This window comes from Telopea speciosissima, chromosome 9 (assembly GCF_018873765.1).
Source record: "Telopea speciosissima isolate NSW1024214 ecotype Mountain lineage chromosome 9, Tspe_v1, whole genome shotgun sequence".
NCBI lineage: Eukaryota > Viridiplantae > Streptophyta > Magnoliopsida > Proteales > Proteaceae > Telopea > Telopea speciosissima.
Window position 1 is genome coordinate 4,165,716 of NC_057924.1, and position 24,359 is coordinate 4,190,074.

The 24,359-nt window shown below is 37.9% G+C and overlaps 1 protein-coding gene across 3 annotated transcripts; it reads right to left on the reverse strand.

Annotated features, from left to right (window-relative positions):
- Positions 1 to 5,098: 5,098 nt before the first annotated feature.
- LOC122640970 (protein STRUBBELIG-RECEPTOR FAMILY 8-like) lies at positions 5,099 to 19,703 on the reverse strand. Of its 3 annotated transcripts, none has more exons than XM_043834272.1 (16): positions 19,427 to 19,703; positions 19,110 to 19,242; positions 18,901 to 18,972; positions 18,720 to 18,785; positions 18,562 to 18,633; positions 18,382 to 18,453; positions 14,592 to 14,663; positions 14,431 to 14,496; positions 14,294 to 14,359; positions 13,859 to 14,199; positions 9,695 to 9,954; positions 6,909 to 7,180; positions 6,685 to 6,820; positions 6,199 to 6,338; positions 5,898 to 6,054; positions 5,099 to 5,420 (listed from the first exon to the last, which is right to left on the reverse strand). In XM_043834272.1, exons 1-16 carry the CDS (start codon positions 19,509 to 19,511, stop codon positions 5,268 to 5,270), a joined length of 2,163 nt encoding a protein of 720 aa, XP_043690207.1. In that variant the 5' UTR covers positions 19,512 to 19,703; the 3' UTR covers positions 5,099 to 5,267. The 3 variants fall into 3 exon arrangements, with proteins under 3 accessions (XP_043690207.1, XP_043690208.1, XP_043690206.1); XM_043834273.1 differs by having other exon boundaries at positions 19,102 to 19,242; XM_043834271.1 differs by having other exon boundaries at positions 19,095 to 19,242.
- Between the last annotated feature and the right edge of the window lie 4,656 nt (positions 19,704 to 24,359).

Sequence of the window (24,359 nt, forward strand, 5' to 3'; positions counted from 1 at the left end):
GAGTATTATTCTATAATGCATGGAATTACCAACGTCAGTTATCCTAAGCATCCCAAAGGCAATTGTATAAAAGCCAAGGTTTTAAAAGACGTTATCAGCCCCAATAACCTTAGAATCGGCTCAACACAGATTCTAGGGTTTTTGGGAATCAATCGGCCGTATAGGATCAGTTGGAACCGACATAGGTCACAATCAATTCTGACTAACCGATCTGATTCCCCAAAAAATCACAATTCTTGAAACATTGATTAAGACTAAAAGTAAACATTTAAAAAAAAAAATAATCTCCATGGTAGAATAAAACAAAACATTTAAAAAAGGGATAAAGATCGCTACGACATCAAATTGTTATTGGTGAAGCCTGATCTCAATCTAGAAAGTGTTGTGGGAATCTTCAGATGGCTGTTTAGGCTTTAAAACGTGTCAGAAAGGTCTAAAAGTGCATTTCTCAGCACCAAAGGTGCTAACCCTGAAGAGCTCATCGAGACCTTTGAATCGATATGTATTTCGACAATGTTCAGTTCTGGTCCAAATCAGACGGGAGTGTCTTTTGGGCTTTTAGGGGCATTAATGTACTTTTTTGAATTAAGGCTTCTTTATAAAGTGTTCTTATCTCATTTTGAGAGAAAAATGTGAAATTTGAGAGTTTTGTAATATTTCTTCAGAGAAGTAGTGAAACCATTCATGTTGCTCGATCGTAGATGTAGCCTACCTATTTGGGGGTGAACCACATAAAATCTTTTGTCTTGTGTGATTGTGTGTTTGCTCTTTTTGTTTTCTTTGATTTCTTTTGTAAAATCGCCATTTTTAAGTGTTGTTTTTCTAACACAAACTACAGAGTGAAGAGTGTGGGATCCACATGTGGAATATGTGAGGACGAACAAAATGGCGTCTTCAGTCTTGGGTTATTCTGCCATGAAAATACAAAAACATATAACCAAAGATCAACGATTTAGAAATCGGAATCAAATTGACAGAGCCCAATCCCGATTTTTGTCATTCCAGAGCGGGAAACCATGCAATGATTCTGAAGTTCAGGCAGAATCTGACCAATTCAGAACAGAATCAAATCGAAATCAGGATATTGATTTGATTTCTTTTTTTTTTTTTTTTTTTGATGATAAGAAAGGAAAACACAAAACAAAGAGGGTTATACAGCTGACAGAACAGACCCTGAGCAAGCGTTCCTAGCTATATTTTTAGCTAAAGTTAGACACACCCTATCACCACACATAGAATAATTTACATCCTGAGTTCGAGGAGAAATATAAAGGAAGTCTTTAAACAGAAACCATGGCCATGAGCATTTGGTTGGAGATGGAAGAGCATGCGCAATCAGTTTGTGATCAACCCAGACTGCTTTAATCTTCAACCAAATATATGCAGCACGGTCACAACCTCTCCAAAGAGCAAAAAGGGTAGCCACCAATTCTGATGACTGTGGAATAGTTCCTGTATCAAAAAACTTTAGTGTGCCATCAATCAAAAAGAGTTAGGACCATCCAGCTGTAGTTAGTCCAGTGGTAGAGTATCTTGGAGTCCCCTTTCTAGTTTTATTTGAAGAGACAAAAAGCTCCATTGCTCGTGCTAGCCCCAGTGATTATTTTGGGAAGTTCCATGGTCTCACTCACTCAGGTTACTTGGCCCTTTAAGATTTGACCATGTAACCAGAGCTGATATTGATTCCTTATTTTAAATTCCTGTTTGGGACACAATTTGGCAAAGGACGGCAGACCCAGTGGCATAGACATGGAGTCCACTACTAACACCACCTCCTCAAAGAATAAAAACAAAAAGGGTGTTTACCTCCTGGCTTGAACCATACTTTAATTTGTCTTATCCCTAAGACTGATGAGGCTTCTTCTGTAGGTGACTTCAGGCCTATCAGCCTGTGCAATGTTACTTATAAAATCCTATCTAAACTTGTTGCATCCAGACTTAGGCAGATTATCGATAATATCATAATGGCACAGGAAATTTTTCATTATTTTAAACATACTCGAGGTAAGGGGGTTTTGTTGCTATTAAAATTGATATGTCTAAGGCTTATGACAGGATTGAATGGAACTTGGTTTATTCACTCTTTTAGTTTCTAGGGTTTGGGGATAAATGGAATCAATTAATTTCTGCTCTTATTTCGACTGCTTCATTCTCTATTAAGCTTTAGGGTAGTCCCTTTGAATTTTTCCGTGCGTCTAGAGGTCTTAGGCAGGGTTGTCCTCTCAGTCCCTATCTTTTTGTTGCCGCTATGGAAGTCTTGTCCAGGTTACTCCTGGCTTATCGTGGGTTGGATATGTTTCGAGGGGTTAAAATTTCTAGATCGGCGCCTGAGATCTCACATCTCTTATTTGCGAATGACATTTTTATCTTCTATCGAGCTACTGATGAAGATTTGCTCACGATTAAAGCTATTATGGATCTATTCTCTGATCTGTCTGGGCAGGAGATTAATTTTGCTAAGAGTGAAGTTCATTTCAGTAGGAATGTTCCCCCTACTGCCCGGCAGCATCTTTCTTCTCTTATTGGCAATAAGGAGATGTCTAAAAAGTCTGTGTATCTAGGAACCAATCTCTTTCATGCCAGATCTAAATGTATTGAATTGAGCAGTTTGATTTTGCATATGCAGTGGAAACTGGCTTCTTGGAAAACTAGATTCCTATCTTTCGCTGAACGCAGTGTCCTTATTAAATCTGTTCTGGCATCTACACTTGCTTTCTTGATGCAATGCTTCAAATTCCCAAGTCAAATCTGCCGTAAGATTGATTCTATTTGTTTTAACTTCTAGGCTGGGAATCGGTCCTCGGATAAGAAGAAACTGTCTCTGATTTCTTGGGACAGAACGTGTCGTCCCAAGTCAAGCGGGGGGTTGGGTTTTCTAAAGGCTGACCATCACAATAGGGCCCTCCTTTTAAAGCTGGGTTGGAGACTGATTTCTGAACCATCCTCCCTGTGGGCTCGTGTTTTGAAAGCTAAGTATTTTTCTAACTGTAGCATCTTTGATCCTGCCACAAAGGCCAAAAAGGGTTCATGGACTTGGAATAGCATTACGCAAGTTGTACCGGATTTGGAGCGTATGGTGTGCCAGCGTATTAGTAATGGCCGCAACACTTCATTCTGGTATGATAATGGATTCCTTCTCTGTCAGGTAACCTATCTCAGACTATTGCTTATCCATTCCCATTCCCCCCCCCCCCCACATGATAAACTATTGTCGTTAGTCATTTTATCACTCATGACCATTGGAATATTGATCTACTACATAAATATCTTCCTCCAATTGTGGTAAATCTTATTCAAACAATTAAGAGCTCTACTTCTGATGATCAGTGGTGGTGTAGTAACACAAAAACGAGCCATTTTACCACTAAAGCTGCTGCTAGTTTTTTATCTTCCTTTGCTGTTCGTTCTTACACTTTTGTTAGTTGGTGGAAAATTTTTTGGAATCTTTGGCTCCACCCTAAATTTAAACTTTTCTTCTGGCGTTTGCTCAATGCAGGACTTTCAACCAATGATATTTTATCGAAATGGATCCAAATTGACTCTACCTGTGCTCTCTGTGGAAATGGTGTTGAATCTCTATGGCACCTATTCCTTTCTTGTGATTGGGTCAAACGAATCTGGGCTGCATGACCACTTGGCTTAAGGCCTGATTGTCTGGGGTTTGCTAGTTTTAGTTGTTTCTGTCATTTTTTCTACCATCAGTTTCGCTCTGATACTATTATGTTGTCCTGGTTTTTTAGTGTCTTTATAATTACTTGCTACTTTATTTGGACTTTTAGAAACAAGGTTGTGGTCGGTTCTGATAAGCCTGATCCCTCTGGGGTTTTGAAGGCAGTTCAAAGATGAATTGTGGACTTGAATCTGTATCCGTCGTCCTTCTGTGCACTAGATTCCATGACCAATAATTCGCAATTCGGATTAAGTCCATTGTCATTTCATATACCTTATTATGATTATCCTATTTTAATTTGTGCAGGTTTCAGTTCCTCCAGACCAACTGTGACTGGCTGGGCCTTTCTCATCTTGATTCAGGGATAGTTTAGGTTTTTTGATGCAAGGACGTTAATGCTAACGATGGAACTGAATAATTACATTTTTACTATCCGTGAAGGATTGACCCATGTTGCCTACAATGGGTTGCAGATAAAAGAAATTTGGTGTGATAATCTATGCATCACTCAATCTCTTCCATCTCCAACCAAATGTCTATGACCGTGGTATTTGTTTGATAGTTTTCTATATATAGCGAACTTAGCACAGGATGTACATTTTAGATTTATTACTAATGGTTTCTGTATGACTATTGCCAAAAACCTAGCAAAAAATGCTTGTATGCCTCCCCCACCCTCTTTGTAATTTCTAATATATTTTCTTTCCTTTCATCAAAAACAAAAAAGGAAAGGATGTACCCAATGGACGAGGCTTCCACCAGAGTTGGGGAGGATCTTAATGTGCTCAGCCTTACCCTGCTTTCGCTGAGATGCTGTTTCCATAGTTTTTACCCCAAAAAAAAAATATAAAAAAAACTGTTTCCATACTTAAACCCGTGACTACTTGATCGCAATAGAGCAACCTTACCATTGCACCAAGGCCCACCCTCTCAAAGAATAAAATTACCCAAAAATTATAATAATAATAAAAAAATAAAAAGAAAAAGAAAAAGAAAGACAAGCCAGTAATGACGAATGGATCCTCTACACGAACTAATAGGTGAACGTACATGTGAGAGCCAACCACCTGTCCTATTTTTGTCACTTACCAGGGGAGGAAGGGTTTTTATGGAAACAAAATTAAAATGTGATTGGCTCTCACATGTACGTTCACCTGTTGGTACGTGCAGAGGAACTGAACTCGTAATGGAGATTAGGTTTACCAAGTTAAGGAATATTCTGTCTTCTGAGCCATACCTGTGGCACAAACACCCAACAATTACATGAATCCACCTTCGACCTGCACTCCTCAACTACAATGCTTGAATGAAACAAATATTTTCTTTCTTATTCATTGAAAAAGATTTTCCTTTATTTTACTATAAAATACCAAGAGTACATCCCACCGAAAAATGAAAAAGAAAAGAGAAAAGAGAAAAAAATAAACCTTAAATACAATTCAGTGGGATTTCTTCTTAAATAATACACACCTTCATTTGCATCATGGAGAGTACAGCATCCTTCATTTCTTGACTATGTTCTGCCTGTGTTCAAGTGCACCTTTCACTTATTTACATGTTTCCACTTATAAAGAGGAATAACTTCATTATCAGATACCTAGAATGACATCTCAACGGCCTCATAATCTGGCATTCGGTAGATAAACCCTGGTTCATCACTAGACCGTCTTTTGACCACACTTGCTCGTTGCATTAACCGAACCAATGCTTGTACAACTTCAGACATTGGAGGCCGGAACTCTGGCTCCGGCTAAAAAAACAAACCATAGAGAACCCTCATTAAGCATTAGAACTTCGATTCACCACGAGGGGAAACATCACTAGAAATAAAAATAACCCATGGTTCAAAGCTTGAATGAACGACAATAGGTGAATCGAACATAGAGTATAGCAGTGTCTCCATATAATTCTTGTTTTTTTTTTTTTGTCAGAATACATAATGAAGCACCTAGCAATATCATCTTTATCTCATATATCATATATGACTCGTTCAAATATACCATATACCTTGGAATATAGAACTGAGTGCCTATTCTGCTATTCATTATAGATACTAGACAATGAAAGGAAAAAAGATTACTTAGTGGCAAACAAATATTAGTAGGAACTGAAATCAAACCATGTCTCCATACACAAATATCAAACAGAATGCTTATACATGAGCATTCATTGATGAGAACTTGAGAGAGAGACATTTTTAGAGTGATCATCAGAAAAAGAAGCATACCTGAACACACAAGGCAATGATGTCAGCAAAACGTGAAAGTGATTTTGCAGGGTACATGCCATTTAGTGCTGGGTCAACCATTTTTGCCAACGAATCAATATCGTGAAGTTGAGGAGTAGCCCATCTGACAAGGGACTGTTCTGATCTTACCCTAGAACTGAGAAAACAAACAATCCAGAGAAAATTGAAAAAAAAAAAAAACAAAGCATATAGTGACCACTACCAAGAGATCTGAAGGAAACATGAAATGAACTCCTGGCGAGCAAACACAATAAATTGATGACTTCAACAATGCATTTACCTGTCCAGTGGCTTCCGACTTGTCAAAAGTTCTAGCATCACTACTCCAAAGCTGTACACATCACTTTTAACTGTATAAATTCCAGACATTGCAAATTCTGGAGCACTATACCCAAAAGAACCAACCATCTGAGTTGAAACCTGACAAATACATGTAGAATTTTAGAATAGAGCAACAATCTTTCGTAGCAAAAACCCCTGTAGAGAAAATGGAAATAGATACATATTTTATTTACACAAACTCCACTGTACAAAGTATTTCATTCCAGTTGTCAAAGAACTCGTTTATTTACTTTTAATTACTAGCACTTTTTTTTTCAGATCCTCTTAAGTTCAAGCCCAGAAAGGAAAGATTATCCAACTAGACAATCTTTTCACTGCACTTATTCAACAGCACAGAGGCATATGTGGGTAGAGAACATGTTATTGATGGCACAAAGCATCTCCCGCAGCTATGCATAAGAATGTCTGCCACCATTTGTAATACCTGTCGTTCAGTGTTTGGTGTTAATGCTGCTAGTCCACAGTCGGACAATTGGGGATTAAGCTCATCATCAAGTAAAATATTTGCCGACTTGAGATTTCTATGCACTACAGAAGGTAAGCAAACTTCATGCAAGTACCTGCAGAGAGTTACAAGTATCAATATTTACAAAGAGATTAAAACACGCGGGGGGAGGAACTCATTAGCCATACATAATAAAAACTTACTCTAGGGCCCTAGCAGTACCAAGTGCAACCCTAACACGAGCATTCCATGAAAGCACCTTGCTGCTATCCTCAGAAAAGTGCAACATATCATGCAGAGTCCCATTTCCAACATATTCATAAACCAGTAGGCGCTGACCATGCTCCGCACAATACCCTGCAAAAGTTGTGATATTTTGGTGCCTAAGGCGTGACATGTTTGAAACAGCTTCAAGAAAGTTATCTTCCTCCTGTAATGACAATGCTGCATTGTCGATCTTCTTAATGGCTAGAACCTAGTTGACAGAGATATATTAGCCCAAAGTTCATTGTAACCAAAAGCAGATCATTGTCAGAAAAAAAGACGTGAACAGTATTAGGTTCTACATAAAACAAAATACACATAGTATTAGTAGTGGTAGTAATGGAATAATGAAGTACAATCAAGTCAAACGGAAAGCAGGTTGATTTTTCTTTTATTCTTATCAGGGACTGGGGGTTGGGTGGACACAGGAAGAGGGTGCGGAGATGTTGGGCAAGTCTGGGATAGAGATATCAAACGTGGTGCAGAGCACCAAGCCGTTGTCTTTGACCCAATCTCCGAAACTCAAATTAGTTGATCCAGCTATTACCAAAACTCAAGCAGTGAAATTTCCAGAAGGAGCCAACTTGTTGAAGATTGAACAGTTGGTGCCAGACCTGCAGCTCCAGAACCAACATATTAAGTTTGGCTTCAAGCGAATTATCCAATTGAATTAAGTTAATTAATCAACTACTAAAACACTAATAGAAGAATCAATTTGTCAGGAAATGATAGTATCCTCCTAAGGATGTCCACCCATGAATTAAATGGTCACACATGCCTTGAAAACCAGACTCGTAACTGGTTGGTCAAAATTGAATTTAGAAATAGACAGTTTTCTGTATGCCCGCCCATGGTAATAGAACCATGATCCAGTTTGTTCTATAGAACATTGATAGCTAGTGCTGAAGAATATATATTAAAAAATCAATAAATAAAACATCTATCAAAGTTGCTTCTTCCAAAGTGCCTGGTGATTTCTCCTTCATCCTTAGGATTTGCATAATGTCACTCATGTTTCACTATTCATGTTCAACAACAGGGCCTTATCCAAGCCATTGGGTTGGACAGCCACTGTTTTCCTATTAAGAAATGAAAACTGTAACAAGAACACTTATTAGAGAACCAGAACCAAGAAAGAGGAGAAGAAGAAGATGGTGAAGAGAAGAGTACTATCGAATGTGACAGTCTCCCTCACCTTGTATCTATTTATGCTCAACTGTTACATTAAAGGGGAACTCCTAATCATATTAGGACTCCAAAATCCAAATTACAATAGGAAAATAGAAAAGAACTTTGAACTGAACTAGGAAACTAGAACTAGAGACTCCAACTAGGACTAAGAAAATATAACTCAAACATAAACACAAAATAGGAGAGACTCCTAAGGAGGGGGGAATCTCGACTAGAAAAAGGGAATATTCTAATCGAGATTCCTCCTTCTCCTAGGAGCTCGATTTACTTCAACAAAAACCAATTCGTTTTCTCCCCCACAACTAAGACAGCCAGCAGAATGATTTAGAAACCCAGTTCCACATACGTAAGAGAATGTAGCAGTCAAAAGAATTATATTTTATCTCAAAACAGATAAAAGAACATTTTTTCAATAGAAAAATATTATTCAGTTTCTGCTGGAAGTTTCTGGGATGGGTGGAGCCAATTTTTTGAGAAAAAAAACATCCACTTTATATATGTGGCACATGCCACAAAGCATTCCCTCTCTCCTCCTCTTCACACACAAACTCCAAGGACTTCCAAGAAATCAGCAAAGTTAGACTTAAGGGGTCCACTTCCTTCCAAATCCTCTCTCCAATCTCCTCTCCTTATTCATCATTAACCATAAAAAGGCAAACCTGGAAGGCTAAGACCATACTTATACCTCCTACCTCTCCATGGGTGCCCAACAAAAGGTCAAAGCTAAGGAATTAAAACTGTAGTCGCATCTCTCTCTCAAATTCCCTTTCATCTCTCTTCCTCTCAAGATTTTAACAAAACAAAACGAAAAATGATTTCAAAGGTAATCCCCCTCTCTCTCTCAAATTCCCTTTCATCTTTCTTTCTCTCAAGATTTTAACAAAACATAACGAAAAATGATTTCAAAGGTAATCCCCCTACCAATTCAGACAATCCATTTTATTAACTTCTCCTCTCCCTGTCTCTTGTCTTAAGGCCCTGTTTGCTCCAACATAAAATTGGTCAAAGTAATAACAAAGAAGGGTCTTAAAATATCTAATTAGAGGATTTGTTCCTTAGGAGGTAAAAAAGAAGGGGCTTAGTTATACAGTGTGACCACTGTTTTCTTAAAATATAGCATTAATTCCAAACTAGTTTGAAGAAAATTTTACGTACTATCCAATGCAAGTTAAGGATGTCTCATATCTTTGGACCATGATCTATGTTCATTGAATGTAATGTATCTTGGTTTCATTTTGTCTTCAATACAAATTGAGATTATGTTTAGCATTTTTACTTTGTCATTAATGTAATTTGTGCTGGAAAACTCCAATTTAAGAGCACTTGTTGCAGTTGGGTTTTTTTTTTTCCTTTAAAAGAAAATATGTCATGACTTCACCCCCCCCCCCCCAAACAGAGAAGTCCTGGCTATGCCATAGGTTTTGGGCCAATCAATTCTAGGGTGTACACATGGATTCAGGAGTTTGACAATCATCAGTAAAATGGAAATTTCAATGCCAAAACCCAACTTTCAGTAAATGAAAATCCTGATCACCTTTCCATTAGGAAACTCTCCTCTGTAAACACGGCCAAGGGAACCTTCACCAATAAGGCATTCCTGACTAAAGCTATTTGTTGCTGTTTGAAGAGACGCTATGGTATATGAAGTAGCAATAATAGAAGCTTTCCCTCTGTTTCCAGATTCATTTTTCGAAGGTACTCTCTCACCCATCCACATTTCTGCAGGTGGGGGTTTCAGATCTGTTACGACAGCCATACTTCTGATCCTCTGTGATTGCAACTCTGAATTGATTACTGCAAAAGATACAGAATGCATCACGATTAAATCAAAAACACAAGAAGAAAAAGGGTAAACTTAAAGGAGTGATGATGATACACATGCCATAACACTTCTGTCATTTGCATTTTTTTTAATGATAGGACCATATGAATTCTACACAACTTTTCATCACAAATATAAACTTTTTGGCAAATACCTTGTAAAATATAAAGGTCTAAAATGCACATCACTAGTAAATTGATTGCAAGCCAAGATCAGAAAATGGCATTGTAGATCTATTGGCCAAGCAAGGACTTGACAGCCTGTCTTAGAGTTCTGAGAATTCCATACCCATGACAGACTAGGGTGCATGTCTGTTACCTGATGTCCTTCTGTTGTGGTTTCCATGTAGAGAAAGGTAATGCCTGCCTGTTTACTGTTTAGGACTTTGTACATTTTATACATCAATATAAATTGATTTTTGTAACTTAACCCCAAAAAATGAAATGCACATTACACATAGAGACATTTTTTTTTAACAAATTTACAGCCACATACGTTAAGATCAGCATTCTTTTTTCAGAATAACAGAAATACTAGTCTGGGTTTTAAAAAGGAGTGAGTTCAATTCCCATGAAATTCCTTAATCTTCGCCCTGAAAGGATTCATGCAACCAATCCGACCAGTTAGCACAAGGCTTGAAAAATGACAAGGTTAAAAAACACATAATTCAGTGCTCCAATCAATGAACTTTCAGACAATCTATTGGAGGAAGCCAGAGATTATTATCCATGCTTTCAATCCAGGTGCTACCCTAGAATGGACCACAGCCTAAAGATGACATTACTATTTTCATTTTGCATGTACTTGTCCCTTGGACTATGTCGATCCAACAGGAGCAGATTGCTTGCATGGTGGAAATGATGGGCTAGTGCCTTAGTGGGCATAACTCAGCCTGACCACAGTCTCAGCAGTACAGATCCCATGAAAGAGTTAGTATGCTACTACTCCTTCCAATCTGGCTAGGTTTTCCAGAAGATCAAGTCTCACCATCTTAGTAGGTTATCAACTTGCAATGGTAATATGCTGCACAATTTAATAATGTAGTCACAGTTGCACCAAGTTTCCTGTCAATTTTTATTAAAAAATAATTGTATAATTATGCATTTTCCTCCCTGGAGGTATCCCACAATGAATTCTTTAAACTACAGGTAATGTAACAGTTATTCGAACACATAAAAAATGTTCAACTGATAAAAGAAAAAATTAGAAAGGGATGCAAACACAAGGCTTATTTCAATTTATTGTTGCAAAATTTAAACAAGGAATACCGAATGCTAGCACTGGACTTAAATGATCAGGTAAACTAGTTGTAGCCCTCACTAGTTTGCTATCCTTTTATTAGATCAGCTACCATGACTCAATAAAAGATTGGTTTCTCCCAGTTAACCCTGCATTCAATAGTCAAAGATATGTGCACAGATGTTTTCTAAGGTCTCACCCACAATGAAAGAATGTCACAAATGAACGTAAGCTTCGCAGGTATCACTAGGGGGGTAAAACAGTTGTTTCGATCCGGCTTAGGTTGGGCTCAACCGGTCTTTGGGCTGGACTGGGCCAAACCGAAGCCAGCCCGATAAGGGAAGGCTCAGTTTCATTTCGGTCCAGTTTGGGTTGGGCTCAACCGGTCTTCAGGCTAGACTGGGCCAAACCGAAGCCAGCTCGATAAGGGAAGGCCCGGTTTCATTTCAGTCCGGTTTGGCTTCAGTTTATTTCGTTTTCTTTTTTCAGGCTTTTATTGGTTTGGTATCGGGCTCAACCGGTTCAGTTTCAGTTTGCCATGTAAATATATAAACAATTAGGGGGGGGGGGAATGGCTTTTCTGGTTTTCGGGTTTGTCTCATTTTGTATCAGTTTTCGGTCGGCTCGATGCGCTCCGTTTTCAACCAGTTTCATAATATCCCAAACCGAAGCCGGGCGGATAGGGAATCAAATTGTTTAGGTTTGTTTAGTTAGGTTTGACCGGTTCAGTTTAGGGCTTGACACCCCTAGGTATCACCAATGACCAACCCCATAGATGAGAGAGAGGGCACTGCTGAAAATCTTCAAATGTGTGTTCACATTGAGATGACCTTATAGATTGTCTTGTAAACATTATAATACCCACCAACCAACCATACAAATGTGTTCCCTGAATGGAATCCATTCCCCCCCCCCCTTTGCCATCAGATGGATTCAAGTAATCTAACTCCACGACAGCTATATAATTGACAACCAAATAACTACTAATACGGGATCACATGAACTCATACGAAGAGCTCCATTTTCAAAGGAAATCGTGAGATTCAAAGGGCCAAAACAATTTTTTGCAAAACTTTTCATTATTTTGCAAATATGGAGAACAGGGTTGCAAGCAACACACTCATTTATCACTTCTCCCTGCTTCAAAATGTCCACCATACAAATCTATGAATTCACCTCATCTGCATGCTTAATAAACAAACACCTGAGCATAACCCGTGGGGTGATTGTGATTTCCATGGCCAAAGTAAGCAGTACACAAAGTCATATTGGCTTTGAATGTGTCCTATCCCTATCTTATTATGTACTAACAAAGCTATATCTGAATAAATATCACAGCATTGCAGAAAATTGTCGTGAGTAATAATTAATAAACACAGCATAACGATCTTCACTGGATTCTGAAAGCAACAATCTGGTTTGGCACCCCCTAACTCTCTTCTTCAATGAAGAAAAATGAAGGAAAGCAAGTTTACTGTGTCAACTCTAATGCCGCTTTTTTTGAAAAAAGAAATTCTAATACCAGTTTGATTCGACAATGATGAACATATAGGTGGATTCAATTTTATTAATCTTGCATGACCTGTAAAAAATTCATTGTAACTCATTGCCATTTGATCTCTTTCTCGCTTCACATTTGAAAGACAAAATCACACCTCTCATCTTCAAAATTGTTTCAAATCTCTATTTTTTTTTTCCTTTATTCTCCTCCATGTCAAAAATTATTCACAAAATTTGTCATGTTCAGTACCTTGGGTTGGCCGTACATCTCAAGTTACTTCAATACTTAATCCCCACAATTGTTTTAAGATGAGCAGAAAAGTAGTAACACTTCGCTAATTGTTTTCTTTACGATGTTTATTTCAATCAAATCCAAGGAAGCTCCCAGAGTTACCTTGGGCAAATTTTATCATCTAGTGGATACATATCATTCCCCTCTGCCAAGGCATCTGCTGTAACAATCATTTCCCTTGTTCAATCTGCAGTATCTTGCATGGACCATAAAGGTTAAACAAATATATATATATTTATGTTTTTTTTAATTCTCCCTATAAGGACAGTAATCAGTATGCCCACGTTTCACCGTCAATCACCCAGATCAGTTTTATTTGAAAATTTTCAGTAGCAGCGACTGGCAGGGAATCTGAAATTGCACGATGAAGTAAATAACACATTTTTCTTCCTTGTTCAATTGCTAATGCAAAAATGGATTACCAAGTACTAATAAAATGACAAAACATAACAAGGAAATAAATGTTATATGTGCATGCTTTCACTGTTTACGTCAACACCAGAAAGTCCCAGAAGATATCTACAAAACCATAATAAGTATGCAATCTATGATTGGGAAAGTTCCAAAAAGTTGCATGAGCTGAAGACCAAACAGAAACGGGTACTAGATGTAGGAATAACTTAAATATGATGGAACTGGTATTTCATTATGTGTGCTTGGATCGTGCGCTAATATAAGTTGCATATCATTTACATAGTCAGCCAGGATTTACAGTAACAAAATCCTTCAGCACTTGAAATCCAAGATCAGATTCAAGAAATGAGAAGCACCACACATGCAAAACATATCACACATACACACACATGACAAACTAGCTTTAAAATTATTATAAAAAAAAAGTGTACCTTTATCAGCCCCAGCTGAAGGAGTTTCATTAGAAGCCCGTGCACTACTTTTCTTCCCAGCTTTACCTTTTCTAAGGCAAAAAACAATAGAAAGCAGCAGACACAGAACCACCAATACTGAACCAAGAATTATGCCTACAACAGGTCCAGCTGTTAAACCCTTGTGCTTATTCCCACTCCCTGAATGCAATGATTGACCATCAGAGCCCCGGGTTGTATGTGTACCTGGCCCAGAATGGTTACGATTATTATCTGACCTACCAGGAGGAGGTGCAGAATATGGTGGCGGAGCAGGAGCAGGAGCAGGAGCAGGACTATTATTAAATGAATTTCCAGCATATCTGTTTTATTGTGGATGTGAAGTTAAAAAATGTAAATATTCAATAGAACAAATCAATTAAGATAAAAAAACAATATATCATGTTAATAGCTTACATAAAATTTGGAATAGAATTTAACTCCTGAGGAATCGAGCCATTGAATTTGTTGTCTGCGATATTTCTGTTGAAAATAAAGGGTGTCAAATAATAGGCGGCCACACACTAGAAGTCAAAAGAACAATAAGAACTTACAGATTTGTCAGAGGCAGATTTGCAAGAACATTAACTGAACCTGTCAACTGATTGTTCTGCATATAGCTGCCAGAAATCCAAAAGTCACGAAAAGTGCAAACTATGCAAAGTTGCAAATTATGTAACCAGATATATGAAAATGTTGCATAGTAAAAACTTACAGAGTAGAAAGGTTGGACAATGAACTGAAGGAATTGGGAAGATCTCCACTGAAATTGTTGAATGACAGATCCCTGATTCACAAGTAGTCAAATGTAATACATCCAACAGTTGAGGAACAAGAAAAATGGAAGGAACAAAACAGAAACATCAAAACTCAAGTAGCACTCACAAAACTGAGACTATTTATATTAAAATCTATACATAATCCTTGGGGAGACAACACGCATCATAAAGATATGGGTCAGGCACAGCATCCTACATTTCATGGCAAATCAACGGAACAGGTACAAGATCAGCAACACAGAGTTTATTGCATCACTGGAAAGAAGGATTCAAAGAATAAATAGATGGTAGAAAACAAAATAGCATAAGCAACACAACGGCTGCAAGTTTTATCTTTAAAAACTCGCCTCTTCTCGCAATAATTACATCCAATGTTTATGAAATAGAAGTAATTACTCAAAGTACATAAACCCAGCTAAAATGGACAGTCCCTATCACAAACCAATATCCTGTCTGTAAACTGGTAAAATCTTCCTCAATTTGCTTCCAACTCGCATGATCATGGACTTGTTGAATAACCTTTCTATTGCAGGTTTTGGCATTAAATACTTAAGCCACGAGTAAAGTGATGGGACAGCAACTCATGGAACACAATCTTGATTCCCCACTTCATAAGCCTATCATGAAATTGTCTCCTGAATTTTATCAACACCATACATCCATAAATTAATAGTACACATACACGAAAATGCTCCTATTTTCCATAGAGCTGTAGAGGCCATTGGATGTTTCTCAACTTTGATTCTTACACGCACCACTCTGAATATGACTTTTCATCCAACAGACTAGATTGAATCCAAATACAAGGGCCAGGAGCAGTCATTAATTATAACATGCTGGACAGCTAGTGATGGATTGTACAGTATAAACGCAAGCCTAAGTCTAAGCAGAAAAATATTATAACAATAATAAATATAATAATAATAATAATAATTTACTATATATCTTATGGAAAAATGTTCTGGAGAGGGTAAGCTCTCCCCCTCTGTCTCCATTTCTCTCTTCCTCGCATGAAATTACGTTGCTGTCCTCTTATTTACGAAACTGTTCCATTGCACCTCATTGGTGCACTCCTCTATGCTGCTTGCTCAAAGAGCCTTCTCCCATATCTTATATATATATACATATCTAAGAAGATCTCTTTTTCTGAAACTCACTCAGCATACTGCATTCTGATATATTACCCACATATCCATCTGATCCCTATGCCAGGGGTTAGAAACTCGGTACTTTTTTGTGCATTTTATATTTCGTTGAGCAAAATGAGTTTAAGATATGCACTTCTTAGAACATGATACCTTAAAGTTCAAAGGTCATTGTTGAAGTCAATTACCTTTGATCTCAATATGAAATATATTGCCCCTTAACAATAAGCGAGCATCACTCTAGACTAACTGCACTCACTGGTAAACTGCTGATAATTCACTGATGGCAGCCTCCAATGAATGGCATAGTACATGATGGATATCTTCAGAACCCATGGGAGCATGTAGGGAAGGTTTTAGACTTCACTGTCAAACTAGGTTCCAGCTTGCTTGAAACAAAATTTAGACTGTGATTCCAGCAGGATTTTAAAATAGAACTTCCGGAACTGCACTCTTAAACACAAAGATTCTGGGTTTAAATTAATTTCAGATAAAAAATTCAAACGGTTGCTAATAGGTGTTGCTAGGAGAACTGAACTCTTAAATGCACAGATTCTGGGTTCAAATTAGCTTCAGATAAAAATTATCTCTATTATGTGCAGTTTACATACAGTTATCGATCAATGACTATAACCTGATAACTCTATATATCTATATATGGAGCTTTGCTTCATTAGTTTTGAGCATTTTAAGTACTACAGCCGAAGAAAAGAAACCCTCCACATGCACAGCTTCCCTAATGTAATGAATGGCTAGGCGGTTCCATCTCTAAGGAGATTAGTGGGTAACAATTAACCACCTACCCAACCTACCATGGTTAGACTGAAAATTGACTTGAGAGATTAGAAGTCATGAGTGGTGAACAATTAGGAAAATTAGGCACTTCATCTTTCAAGTGTGAAAAGGAGAGATTCCCATGTTTTAAAATTATAGTCACCTGAGTCCTGAAATAACTAATCGGAAGTCCAAGTGAAAATAGAGATTATCTACAGACATGGAAATATACTGATGAAAGGCAGCCCTTTTCCAATTTGGTTGAGGTATGTGTATTAAATTGACAGAAAATGACAGTTCCATCCCCATAACGTCTTGGACAGCTCATGTTCAAGAACATGAAGACAATAAGAGTCACATAACTTGGAGTTTTATATGAGTACAACAACAACTCAGCCTTATACCAGCTAAATATGGTCGGTTACATGGATCCTTGCCCTCCAATCAGCTCTATTCAAGGTCATACTTGATATAAGACCTAAGCTTGAAGTTTTATACGATTATGATCATCAAATGTCAAACAGATGCATAGAACCCTTTGAATACTCAATCCTACAAGACATTCTTATATCTCTCAATGCAAAGGTAACTACAACCTATCATGAAGTTCCTAATTGTCGTCCATTCGAATATTTGACATGACATTTTAATGTACATGGGTCAAATAACTCCCAATATAACCAAGGTTCCAAATTTCAATTTCAACCATGGTCGAAAGCTAAGTATACCATCAAAATCTGTGAAATAGGCTCAAAATTTGGTCCATTTTGCAGATCAAACTCAAAATGGGCATTTGGTGGCCAAATGATGGAATTTTTCCTTGAAACTTCTTGTGGCACCTATTTTAGCATGTTTACAGTTTGGATCAAAAGATGCAGGGGGGGGGGGGGCGGAGAGGATCGGGGAACCCTCAAAGTGGTATTACCGTAATATGGGTTCGGACCTTAGGTTGCTAGTGTCTGCCGTAGCGTTCTATATCTTTTCCGTTATATAGCCTATTCTACATATAATTCAGTTGTATAATATACATCATTCAATAAAAATAATTTGAAATATGCAATAAGAATGAAGAACCATAAAATTGAAAAGCAAAACACAATTTCAACAACCATTTCGAGTGAAATATTGACAACTTAGACCATTTTGGGAGAAATTTCAAACATTTCGGTCATTCCGTCAAAATTTCGACCAAACCATATAAACCTGTCAAGTTGTTGGTGGTTTCGTTTCGACCAGGGTCAAAACTGAGATAAACAGTTGAAATTTTGGAAACTATAAATATAACACAAAGATCCTGGCAGGCAATGCCAACAAAGTGCAAGAAGCATGTTTCCTACTAACACATATAACTACCCTTATGTTAACATCCCAACAGAAAGATACTACATCATCCCTAAGAGCAGCTGCCACCATTATAGGTTCCTCCTTTTTTTTTGGGGGGGGAGGGGGGTGGAGGAGTTATCAAATTTCACCGTTGGTGGTTCCCATAGGATATTTTAAACAGAGTACATCATGACATCCGAGTCCTCGGAGCATCATAACACATAAGGTCATGCCAAATAGTACAGTATCAACAACAAATATAATATTGTTGTTGTTGCTGCTGTTTTATTATTATTCACAAAAAGCTTGGATTGCCAGAGTTAAAACACAGGTCAAATCTGAGGATGACTTGAAGGTGGGACCTGCACCAAGTTACACTTCCACCCTTTTCCATGGGCCATAATAACAAATAGTGATACATAAGAAAATTTTAAAACAAATAAATAGAATATCAATTGGCAACTGGCAAAACCAAATTTCTTACAAGACCGAGAGCCCCGGAAGCTGTGCAAAAATATCTTTGATCGACTGGGAGAGCAAGTTCTGGCTAAGGTTCCTAAACAAAATATTAGATGAACAACTGTATAAGAGCCTGAAACTGACAAGGGTCTGTGTGGATAGAGCTATATAAACAAAGCAATATAGCAACCCAAACGTTACTCACAAGTAATTGAGGAAACCCATGTCTAAAACGGAATAAGGAAAATTCCCGCTTAAGTTGTTACTGGCAAGATTTCTGTATTTGATAATGGACAAGCATTAAAATTATGAAATAACAGTTAATAAGGAACAGAATACTGAAATAAGTAGATCAAACATTACAAGCTTGTGAGATTTGGCGGTAATTGATATGGAATCGAATCGTGGATATTGTTGTCACTCAAATCCCTAAAAACACACCCAAATAAATAGAGAGATAAGAGAACTTATTGAGAGAATATAAAGTGTCAATCTCACACTTACGGAATGCGATGAAAAGGAAATACAGAATCAGTTAGCTCACAGTGTTCTCAGCGACAAAAAGTCCGAAAGCAAGTATCCCAAGGTCCCGTTGAGTCCCAACCCAGGAACTACACTGTTGGAGTAGCACCGTCGCCAAAAAGGGAGGGAAAAAACAATGAATAACATTGATCACATTAATACTGAGCATGAGCTAAAAAAGAGTGAAATGGAGGGAGGAGATGAAATGTAATCAACCGAATACATACGTACACGGCAACAACAGCAGAACCCTCGCAGGTTAACCCTTTCCATGATTCTCCACAAGGATCACCGCCACTGGACTTCCACCCGGTTAACTGAGAAGAACTGTTCAATGAGCTGTACAAAACCTGAAGAGCTTGAACTGAAAATCAAAAAGCATTTCTCAGTAACTAAACAACAAAATGCATCCAATCATCTAAAGAAAGCTACAGAAACAGCCTAGATCCACAAAGTGTATAAATCGAAAAACTTGAGCTACTAATCTTCTATGAAGTAATGCCATTATAAACAGAACTACATGATTCAACCACTAGAATAGAAATTACCATCAGACGCATCAGTGATCGCAAGAACGAGAGGTAGAGTAAGAAAAATAGCAATAGTCGCAAGAGCAGCAGTGTACAGCCCCATCAAATTTCGCAAAGCTCTATACTTGAAACTCGATTAGTTCAACATGCATGCAAGAGAGACATGGAAGAACAAATGGAGATAAGCAGCTGTGACAACTCGGATTAGCTATGGTTTTCTCCTCCATTAAAGAATCACAACTAGATAAAGAGATTCGAAGCGGGGACAGAGAGTGAAAGAGAGAGAGGGAGAGAATGTGTCGGCAAAAGTAGAAAGAAATAGGAACGAGTATGAGAGTCGAAGTAAGCTTTTTTTTCTTTCTTTTTTTTTGGTGACTAGCGTCGATGTAAGCAAGGTATAGAAGTGTAAACCATGACTGTAAGAGCATTAGAATTTTGAGCTTTTCTTCGTGTCTGTACTCTGTACCTCTCTGTCTCGACTCTCGCGTATTAACTGAAGGTTCTGAATGCGAATACCACGACTCCACGAGAATTTATACCTGTAGGACGAAAGTACTTAAATATCCCTAAAGATGAATAATTTTTGCATTAAAGCCATTATTCCTCGAGTCGTGTTGACGCCGCCAGAATAGAAGCAGATGACTTTGTATTGTTTACGTACTAATTAAGCCCTTTGCGGCGGGCCGGTGACGGAAAAGACAACTTTAGCATCGGTTTGCACTGGAAAATATTCTAGGCCGTGTCCTGACTCCCCCGATTGGAATCTTCATTTTCTTGGCCTTGAAAAAGTTAATAAAAAGCCACGAGTTGTGCACCTGGGGGAGGATGAGTTCCATCCTCTCTTTATTCCAAAAATTTGAAAATACACATCATAAATTATGGAAAAAAGAACGCTATCTAGGCGAGTGTGGTAAGTTAAGCATAGGGGCAGGCGACATGACCACCAAACCTCCAGAAAATTCCACATTTCCATGGAACCCAACAGTCAATTCACATATCCCTGTGTTTAGCACAGGGGCACTATACAGCACACACCCTGGTAGCTTTTTTTCTCCCATAAGTTATTTATGGAAATATTTGGCCATCTTCATGCCCCAATATAATTTTAGGGAATAATACTCTAAATGCATTTTCATTGGCAACTGCGTTGGTGTAAGGCCACATGATCGAGTTCTTCCTTTTTTTTTTTTTTTAATACAAACCCACCGTGGGGCATGGGATTAAGTAATTGGTATCAAATTGGCCGAATCGAACTATACCAATTTCTAGTCAATCCTGTATCAATGGATTGATACGGACCAAGGGTAAAAAAGTTTTAAAAGCCAATTTTTAATAAAAAACATGGATAAATCCGTCTGATCAAGATCAATCTCATGTTGTATTGGCCGATATTGGTATCATATCATATCCAATACTAATTACTAAATCCATGACATAGGGACGATTTTATGAAACCTCAAAGATCAAAAGATGATTTGAAATCCTTAAAAGATCCCTAGGGAAAGAGGATCCGGCTCCTCACCTGCAAGGCCAACATCAATGGAGTGCCCAATGAGGCATCCAATGGCGTTGGGTTGCTGGGCACAAGGGATGTGTGCCTATGTGGGGCTCAATGTGTATCCCGACACACCCGCCAACTCAACATCATTGGATACCCTCATTAGGCACTCTCTGGGCCCTAGGCTCTCAGGAGAGGAGCCCAATCTAGAGAAAGAGAACTCCAAAAATCCCTATTGAGGTAGGTCATCACCCATTTAGCAACAGAGTGGGAGTAAATATTCTCCAATCTATTTACAAAAAAATGGCAACACTTCAACAGATGGTTGGGGCTTTTCATCTTCCAAGCATTTAATTAGAATCTGACAGCCCGGATGAATAGCAACCCTTCTTAGGCTAATGTGATACTTATCTCATATGTTAGCCTATCTCCCATGAATGTCCATGCATCTCAGAGTATTTTAGTTGTCTCTGATTTTTTAATACTTTATTCTGTAAATTCGTAAATTTGGAATTTGCTAAAAATTGATGGGTGAGGAACGGACCTTGGGATCCACTTATGCATAAAATATTCAACCATACTTGAACTGGCACATAACATTAATAGTAGGACATGGTGTTCTACTTTCGGGTTATTTGGGGTAATTAAGCATGGATCATTATCGTCTCTTGTTCCCTGCCCGATACAGTGGTTCAGTTCCATTCATAAGAAATCAAAAAATGACAATCTAACCCCCTGTCCGAAGGAGGTTAAAACGTCAATTCCACCTCCCTATCAGTGGAACTAGATCACTGTACCAGACAGAGAACAAGACAAGGAAAAAATTCCACACGCTAAACCCAAGTTCCCATGGTTTTAATATAGTTTTCGTGAACAATCCAAAAACCCTAATTCCACATGTCACATTCTTTTTTTATTAATACTCGTATATGGCCAGGTTCTATCTTAAAGTGTCAGCAATATAGTAATGAAAGTTTTGAGAGGAAAACTCACGTGGTGTCTAATCTTTATGCTACTCACCTCAAGAATGATGAGAAAAAAGGGGAATAATATGCATGATCAAATGAGGTTCAAATTTTATACATAAATAGATCCAAGGTCATTTGTTTACATGTAAGTTTTAGGCCAATTGGAACTTTCCACTTGGCCTGAGCGTGAACTTACGAGAATGGCTCATAGTTCTTCAGATGGAATCCATTCTATATGGGTCCCACAAGGGTAGATTCCATCTGAACAACTATGAACCGTTCTTGTACGTTCACGTGAACCCGATTCGGCCAATTGTTACACACTCTCTAGATATCCAACTATCAAAATTGTCATATCACGCATTCACATAGAAAAAAAATTTATACTCTCGCTTGGGAGGTTTCTTTCCGAAGTTCTTGTTTGGAGGAATTTTTGCTTAATAATAATTAAGGGAAGGAATTCTCTGCTGGCGTACCATGGAGATTTGAGGGCATGGGAAGGAAAGAAAACAAAAAGAGAATATATTTTCGGCTTTTCGTTATATAAGGGAGGAGATATATTTGATTTACATGATCGGTAATATGATCGGCGGACCAAAAAACTTTTTTTTAAGAATTAATGATACTAAAGTAAAGTTTTGATGAGACGTTAAGACATGAACATTCTATGTTTGATTTCATTGATTATTAATTCCCTAGGAGCTTTATTAAATAAAGTTTAGAGTGATTACCTCAACTCAAAGGTTTAGGATCTAAAAAGCATAGGTTAGGCGACAAAGAAGGTTATATTTGGAGTCTTCTTTAGTTTTAGATTCGACAAAAAAGAAAAAAAAGAAAGGATTTGGATCCTCTGCGGTCTAAGGTTGAACGGCCATCGTGCTACGCTCAATTCACAGGCCGTCATGTGGATTTTATGTCAATTCAATTGTTAGTAGATGGCAATTTTTCAAAATTCAAAATTGTCACTCAAAATTAAAAAATGTCAGACCACCATCTACCAACTATATCCCAATGTGGATCTTGCCAGCCATTTGTTGGATATGCGCTGGAGAGGATCCAAGTCCCCCGATGAGGCGAAACTGCTATCAGAAGGTTGAAATCTCATCTTGTTAATGCTTCCATGCATCAGCGCAAGGCCAAGCCCCCAGACAAAGAACGAGTTCCCTTTTTTTTATTTCTTTTAATTTGAAAATGTGTGCTTCATATGAAATGGTACTTTTTTTTTGTATAACACCAATTGGTGTGTTCACACACTGGCAGCGTGGGAAACCCTTTCCTGTAACACTTATATCATTCATTTCAACTGTAATTCTTTTGGGAAAGAGCATGCTACTTTGGTGCATGGGATACGCTGTCCCTACACCCAGACAAAGGGGTGGGTGAAATGACCACTACGACCTCAAGAAATTCCTTCTTTTCGTGAGGTGTGATGAACATCCCGCTCGCCCCTGTGTCTGACACAAGACAGCACACCGCACGCACCCAGATAATATTCGTTCTCCCAATTTTTTCTTTCCAATTGTAATTAGCTTGGGAGAGGAGCAATGATGTGGAAATGACATTGCTATTACTTTTCAATTTTTTCATATGTTTCACACTCACCATCATCAAATGTGAAAGACGAAGACAAAACCAAAAAGGAGGGCGTGGAAATAGCTCCTCCCAACAATGTTCGCTGTTTTCGTTTCAATAGTCGTTGCATCAATAATGGTGGATAACTCCAAAGGGCTATTGTCACTCCCTTGTTCCCTTGCCGACACACCACTAGTATGAAGTATGAATCTGGTTTTACGTAGATCGTATGTATCTGTATCGGTATCGGCTGTGACTGGTAATGATTTCTGTCTGATACTATATTATTGGTATCGAAATAGGATAAGACATCTTACCACACAAAAAAAAAAGGATAACACAAAATAATTGGGAGAAAATTTATCAGTGTATTAAGAGGCAAAAGTGTATGATGCGACCCGATACGACCAATCTATATTGATATCGTTGTCAGTGATGACCTATACTAGTCCTAGTTCTGTGCACTGAAACCAAGAGCAGGTGTCAAAAGGTTGGTTCGGGTCGGTTTTGATTCGTTTTTTTTGTTTCAATGTGGAAATGACTATAGTTAACAAAAACGGGAACGATTAAAAAATGGAGTATTACGGTATGGGTTTTAAAGGGTAAAAATTTACAAACGGACGGTCAAAAAAACAGAGAACGGTAAAAAACGAAAAACGGATGATACATGTTTTAAACGTTTATATTTCAAAAAAAATGGAACAAAAAATACGATACTATTCTCATATAAATTGAGGGATTTTTATTTGAAATATATGCTTTTAATTTCGGTATTTGTGCACTAACCTTGAGTAGATGGTGATATCATGAAAAATGTAGCATTTCGAGTCATCTTTACGTTGGTGAAAGAATCAGGATGATCAGAATTTGGGAGAGAGAGAAGGATGGTCACTTAAGTCAAAAGTCTTAAAAA

What these genes read in the sequence shown, in the direction of transcription:
- LOC122640970 (XM_043834271.1), bottom strand. Translation starts at nt 19,511, where the DNA reads ATGGGGCTGTACACTGCTGCTCTTGCGACTATTGCTATTTTTCTTACT. An exon ending in AATTCTATTCCAAATTTTAT is followed by an intron (nt 14,200 to 14,293) that starts GTAAGCTATTAA and finishes ACAATAAAACAG; the next exon opens with ATATGCTGGAAATTCATTTA. An exon ending in CACCAAACACTGAACGACAG is followed by an intron (nt 6,339 to 6,684) that starts GTATTACAAATG and finishes TGTATTTGTCAG; the next exon opens with GTTTCAACTCAGATGGTTGG.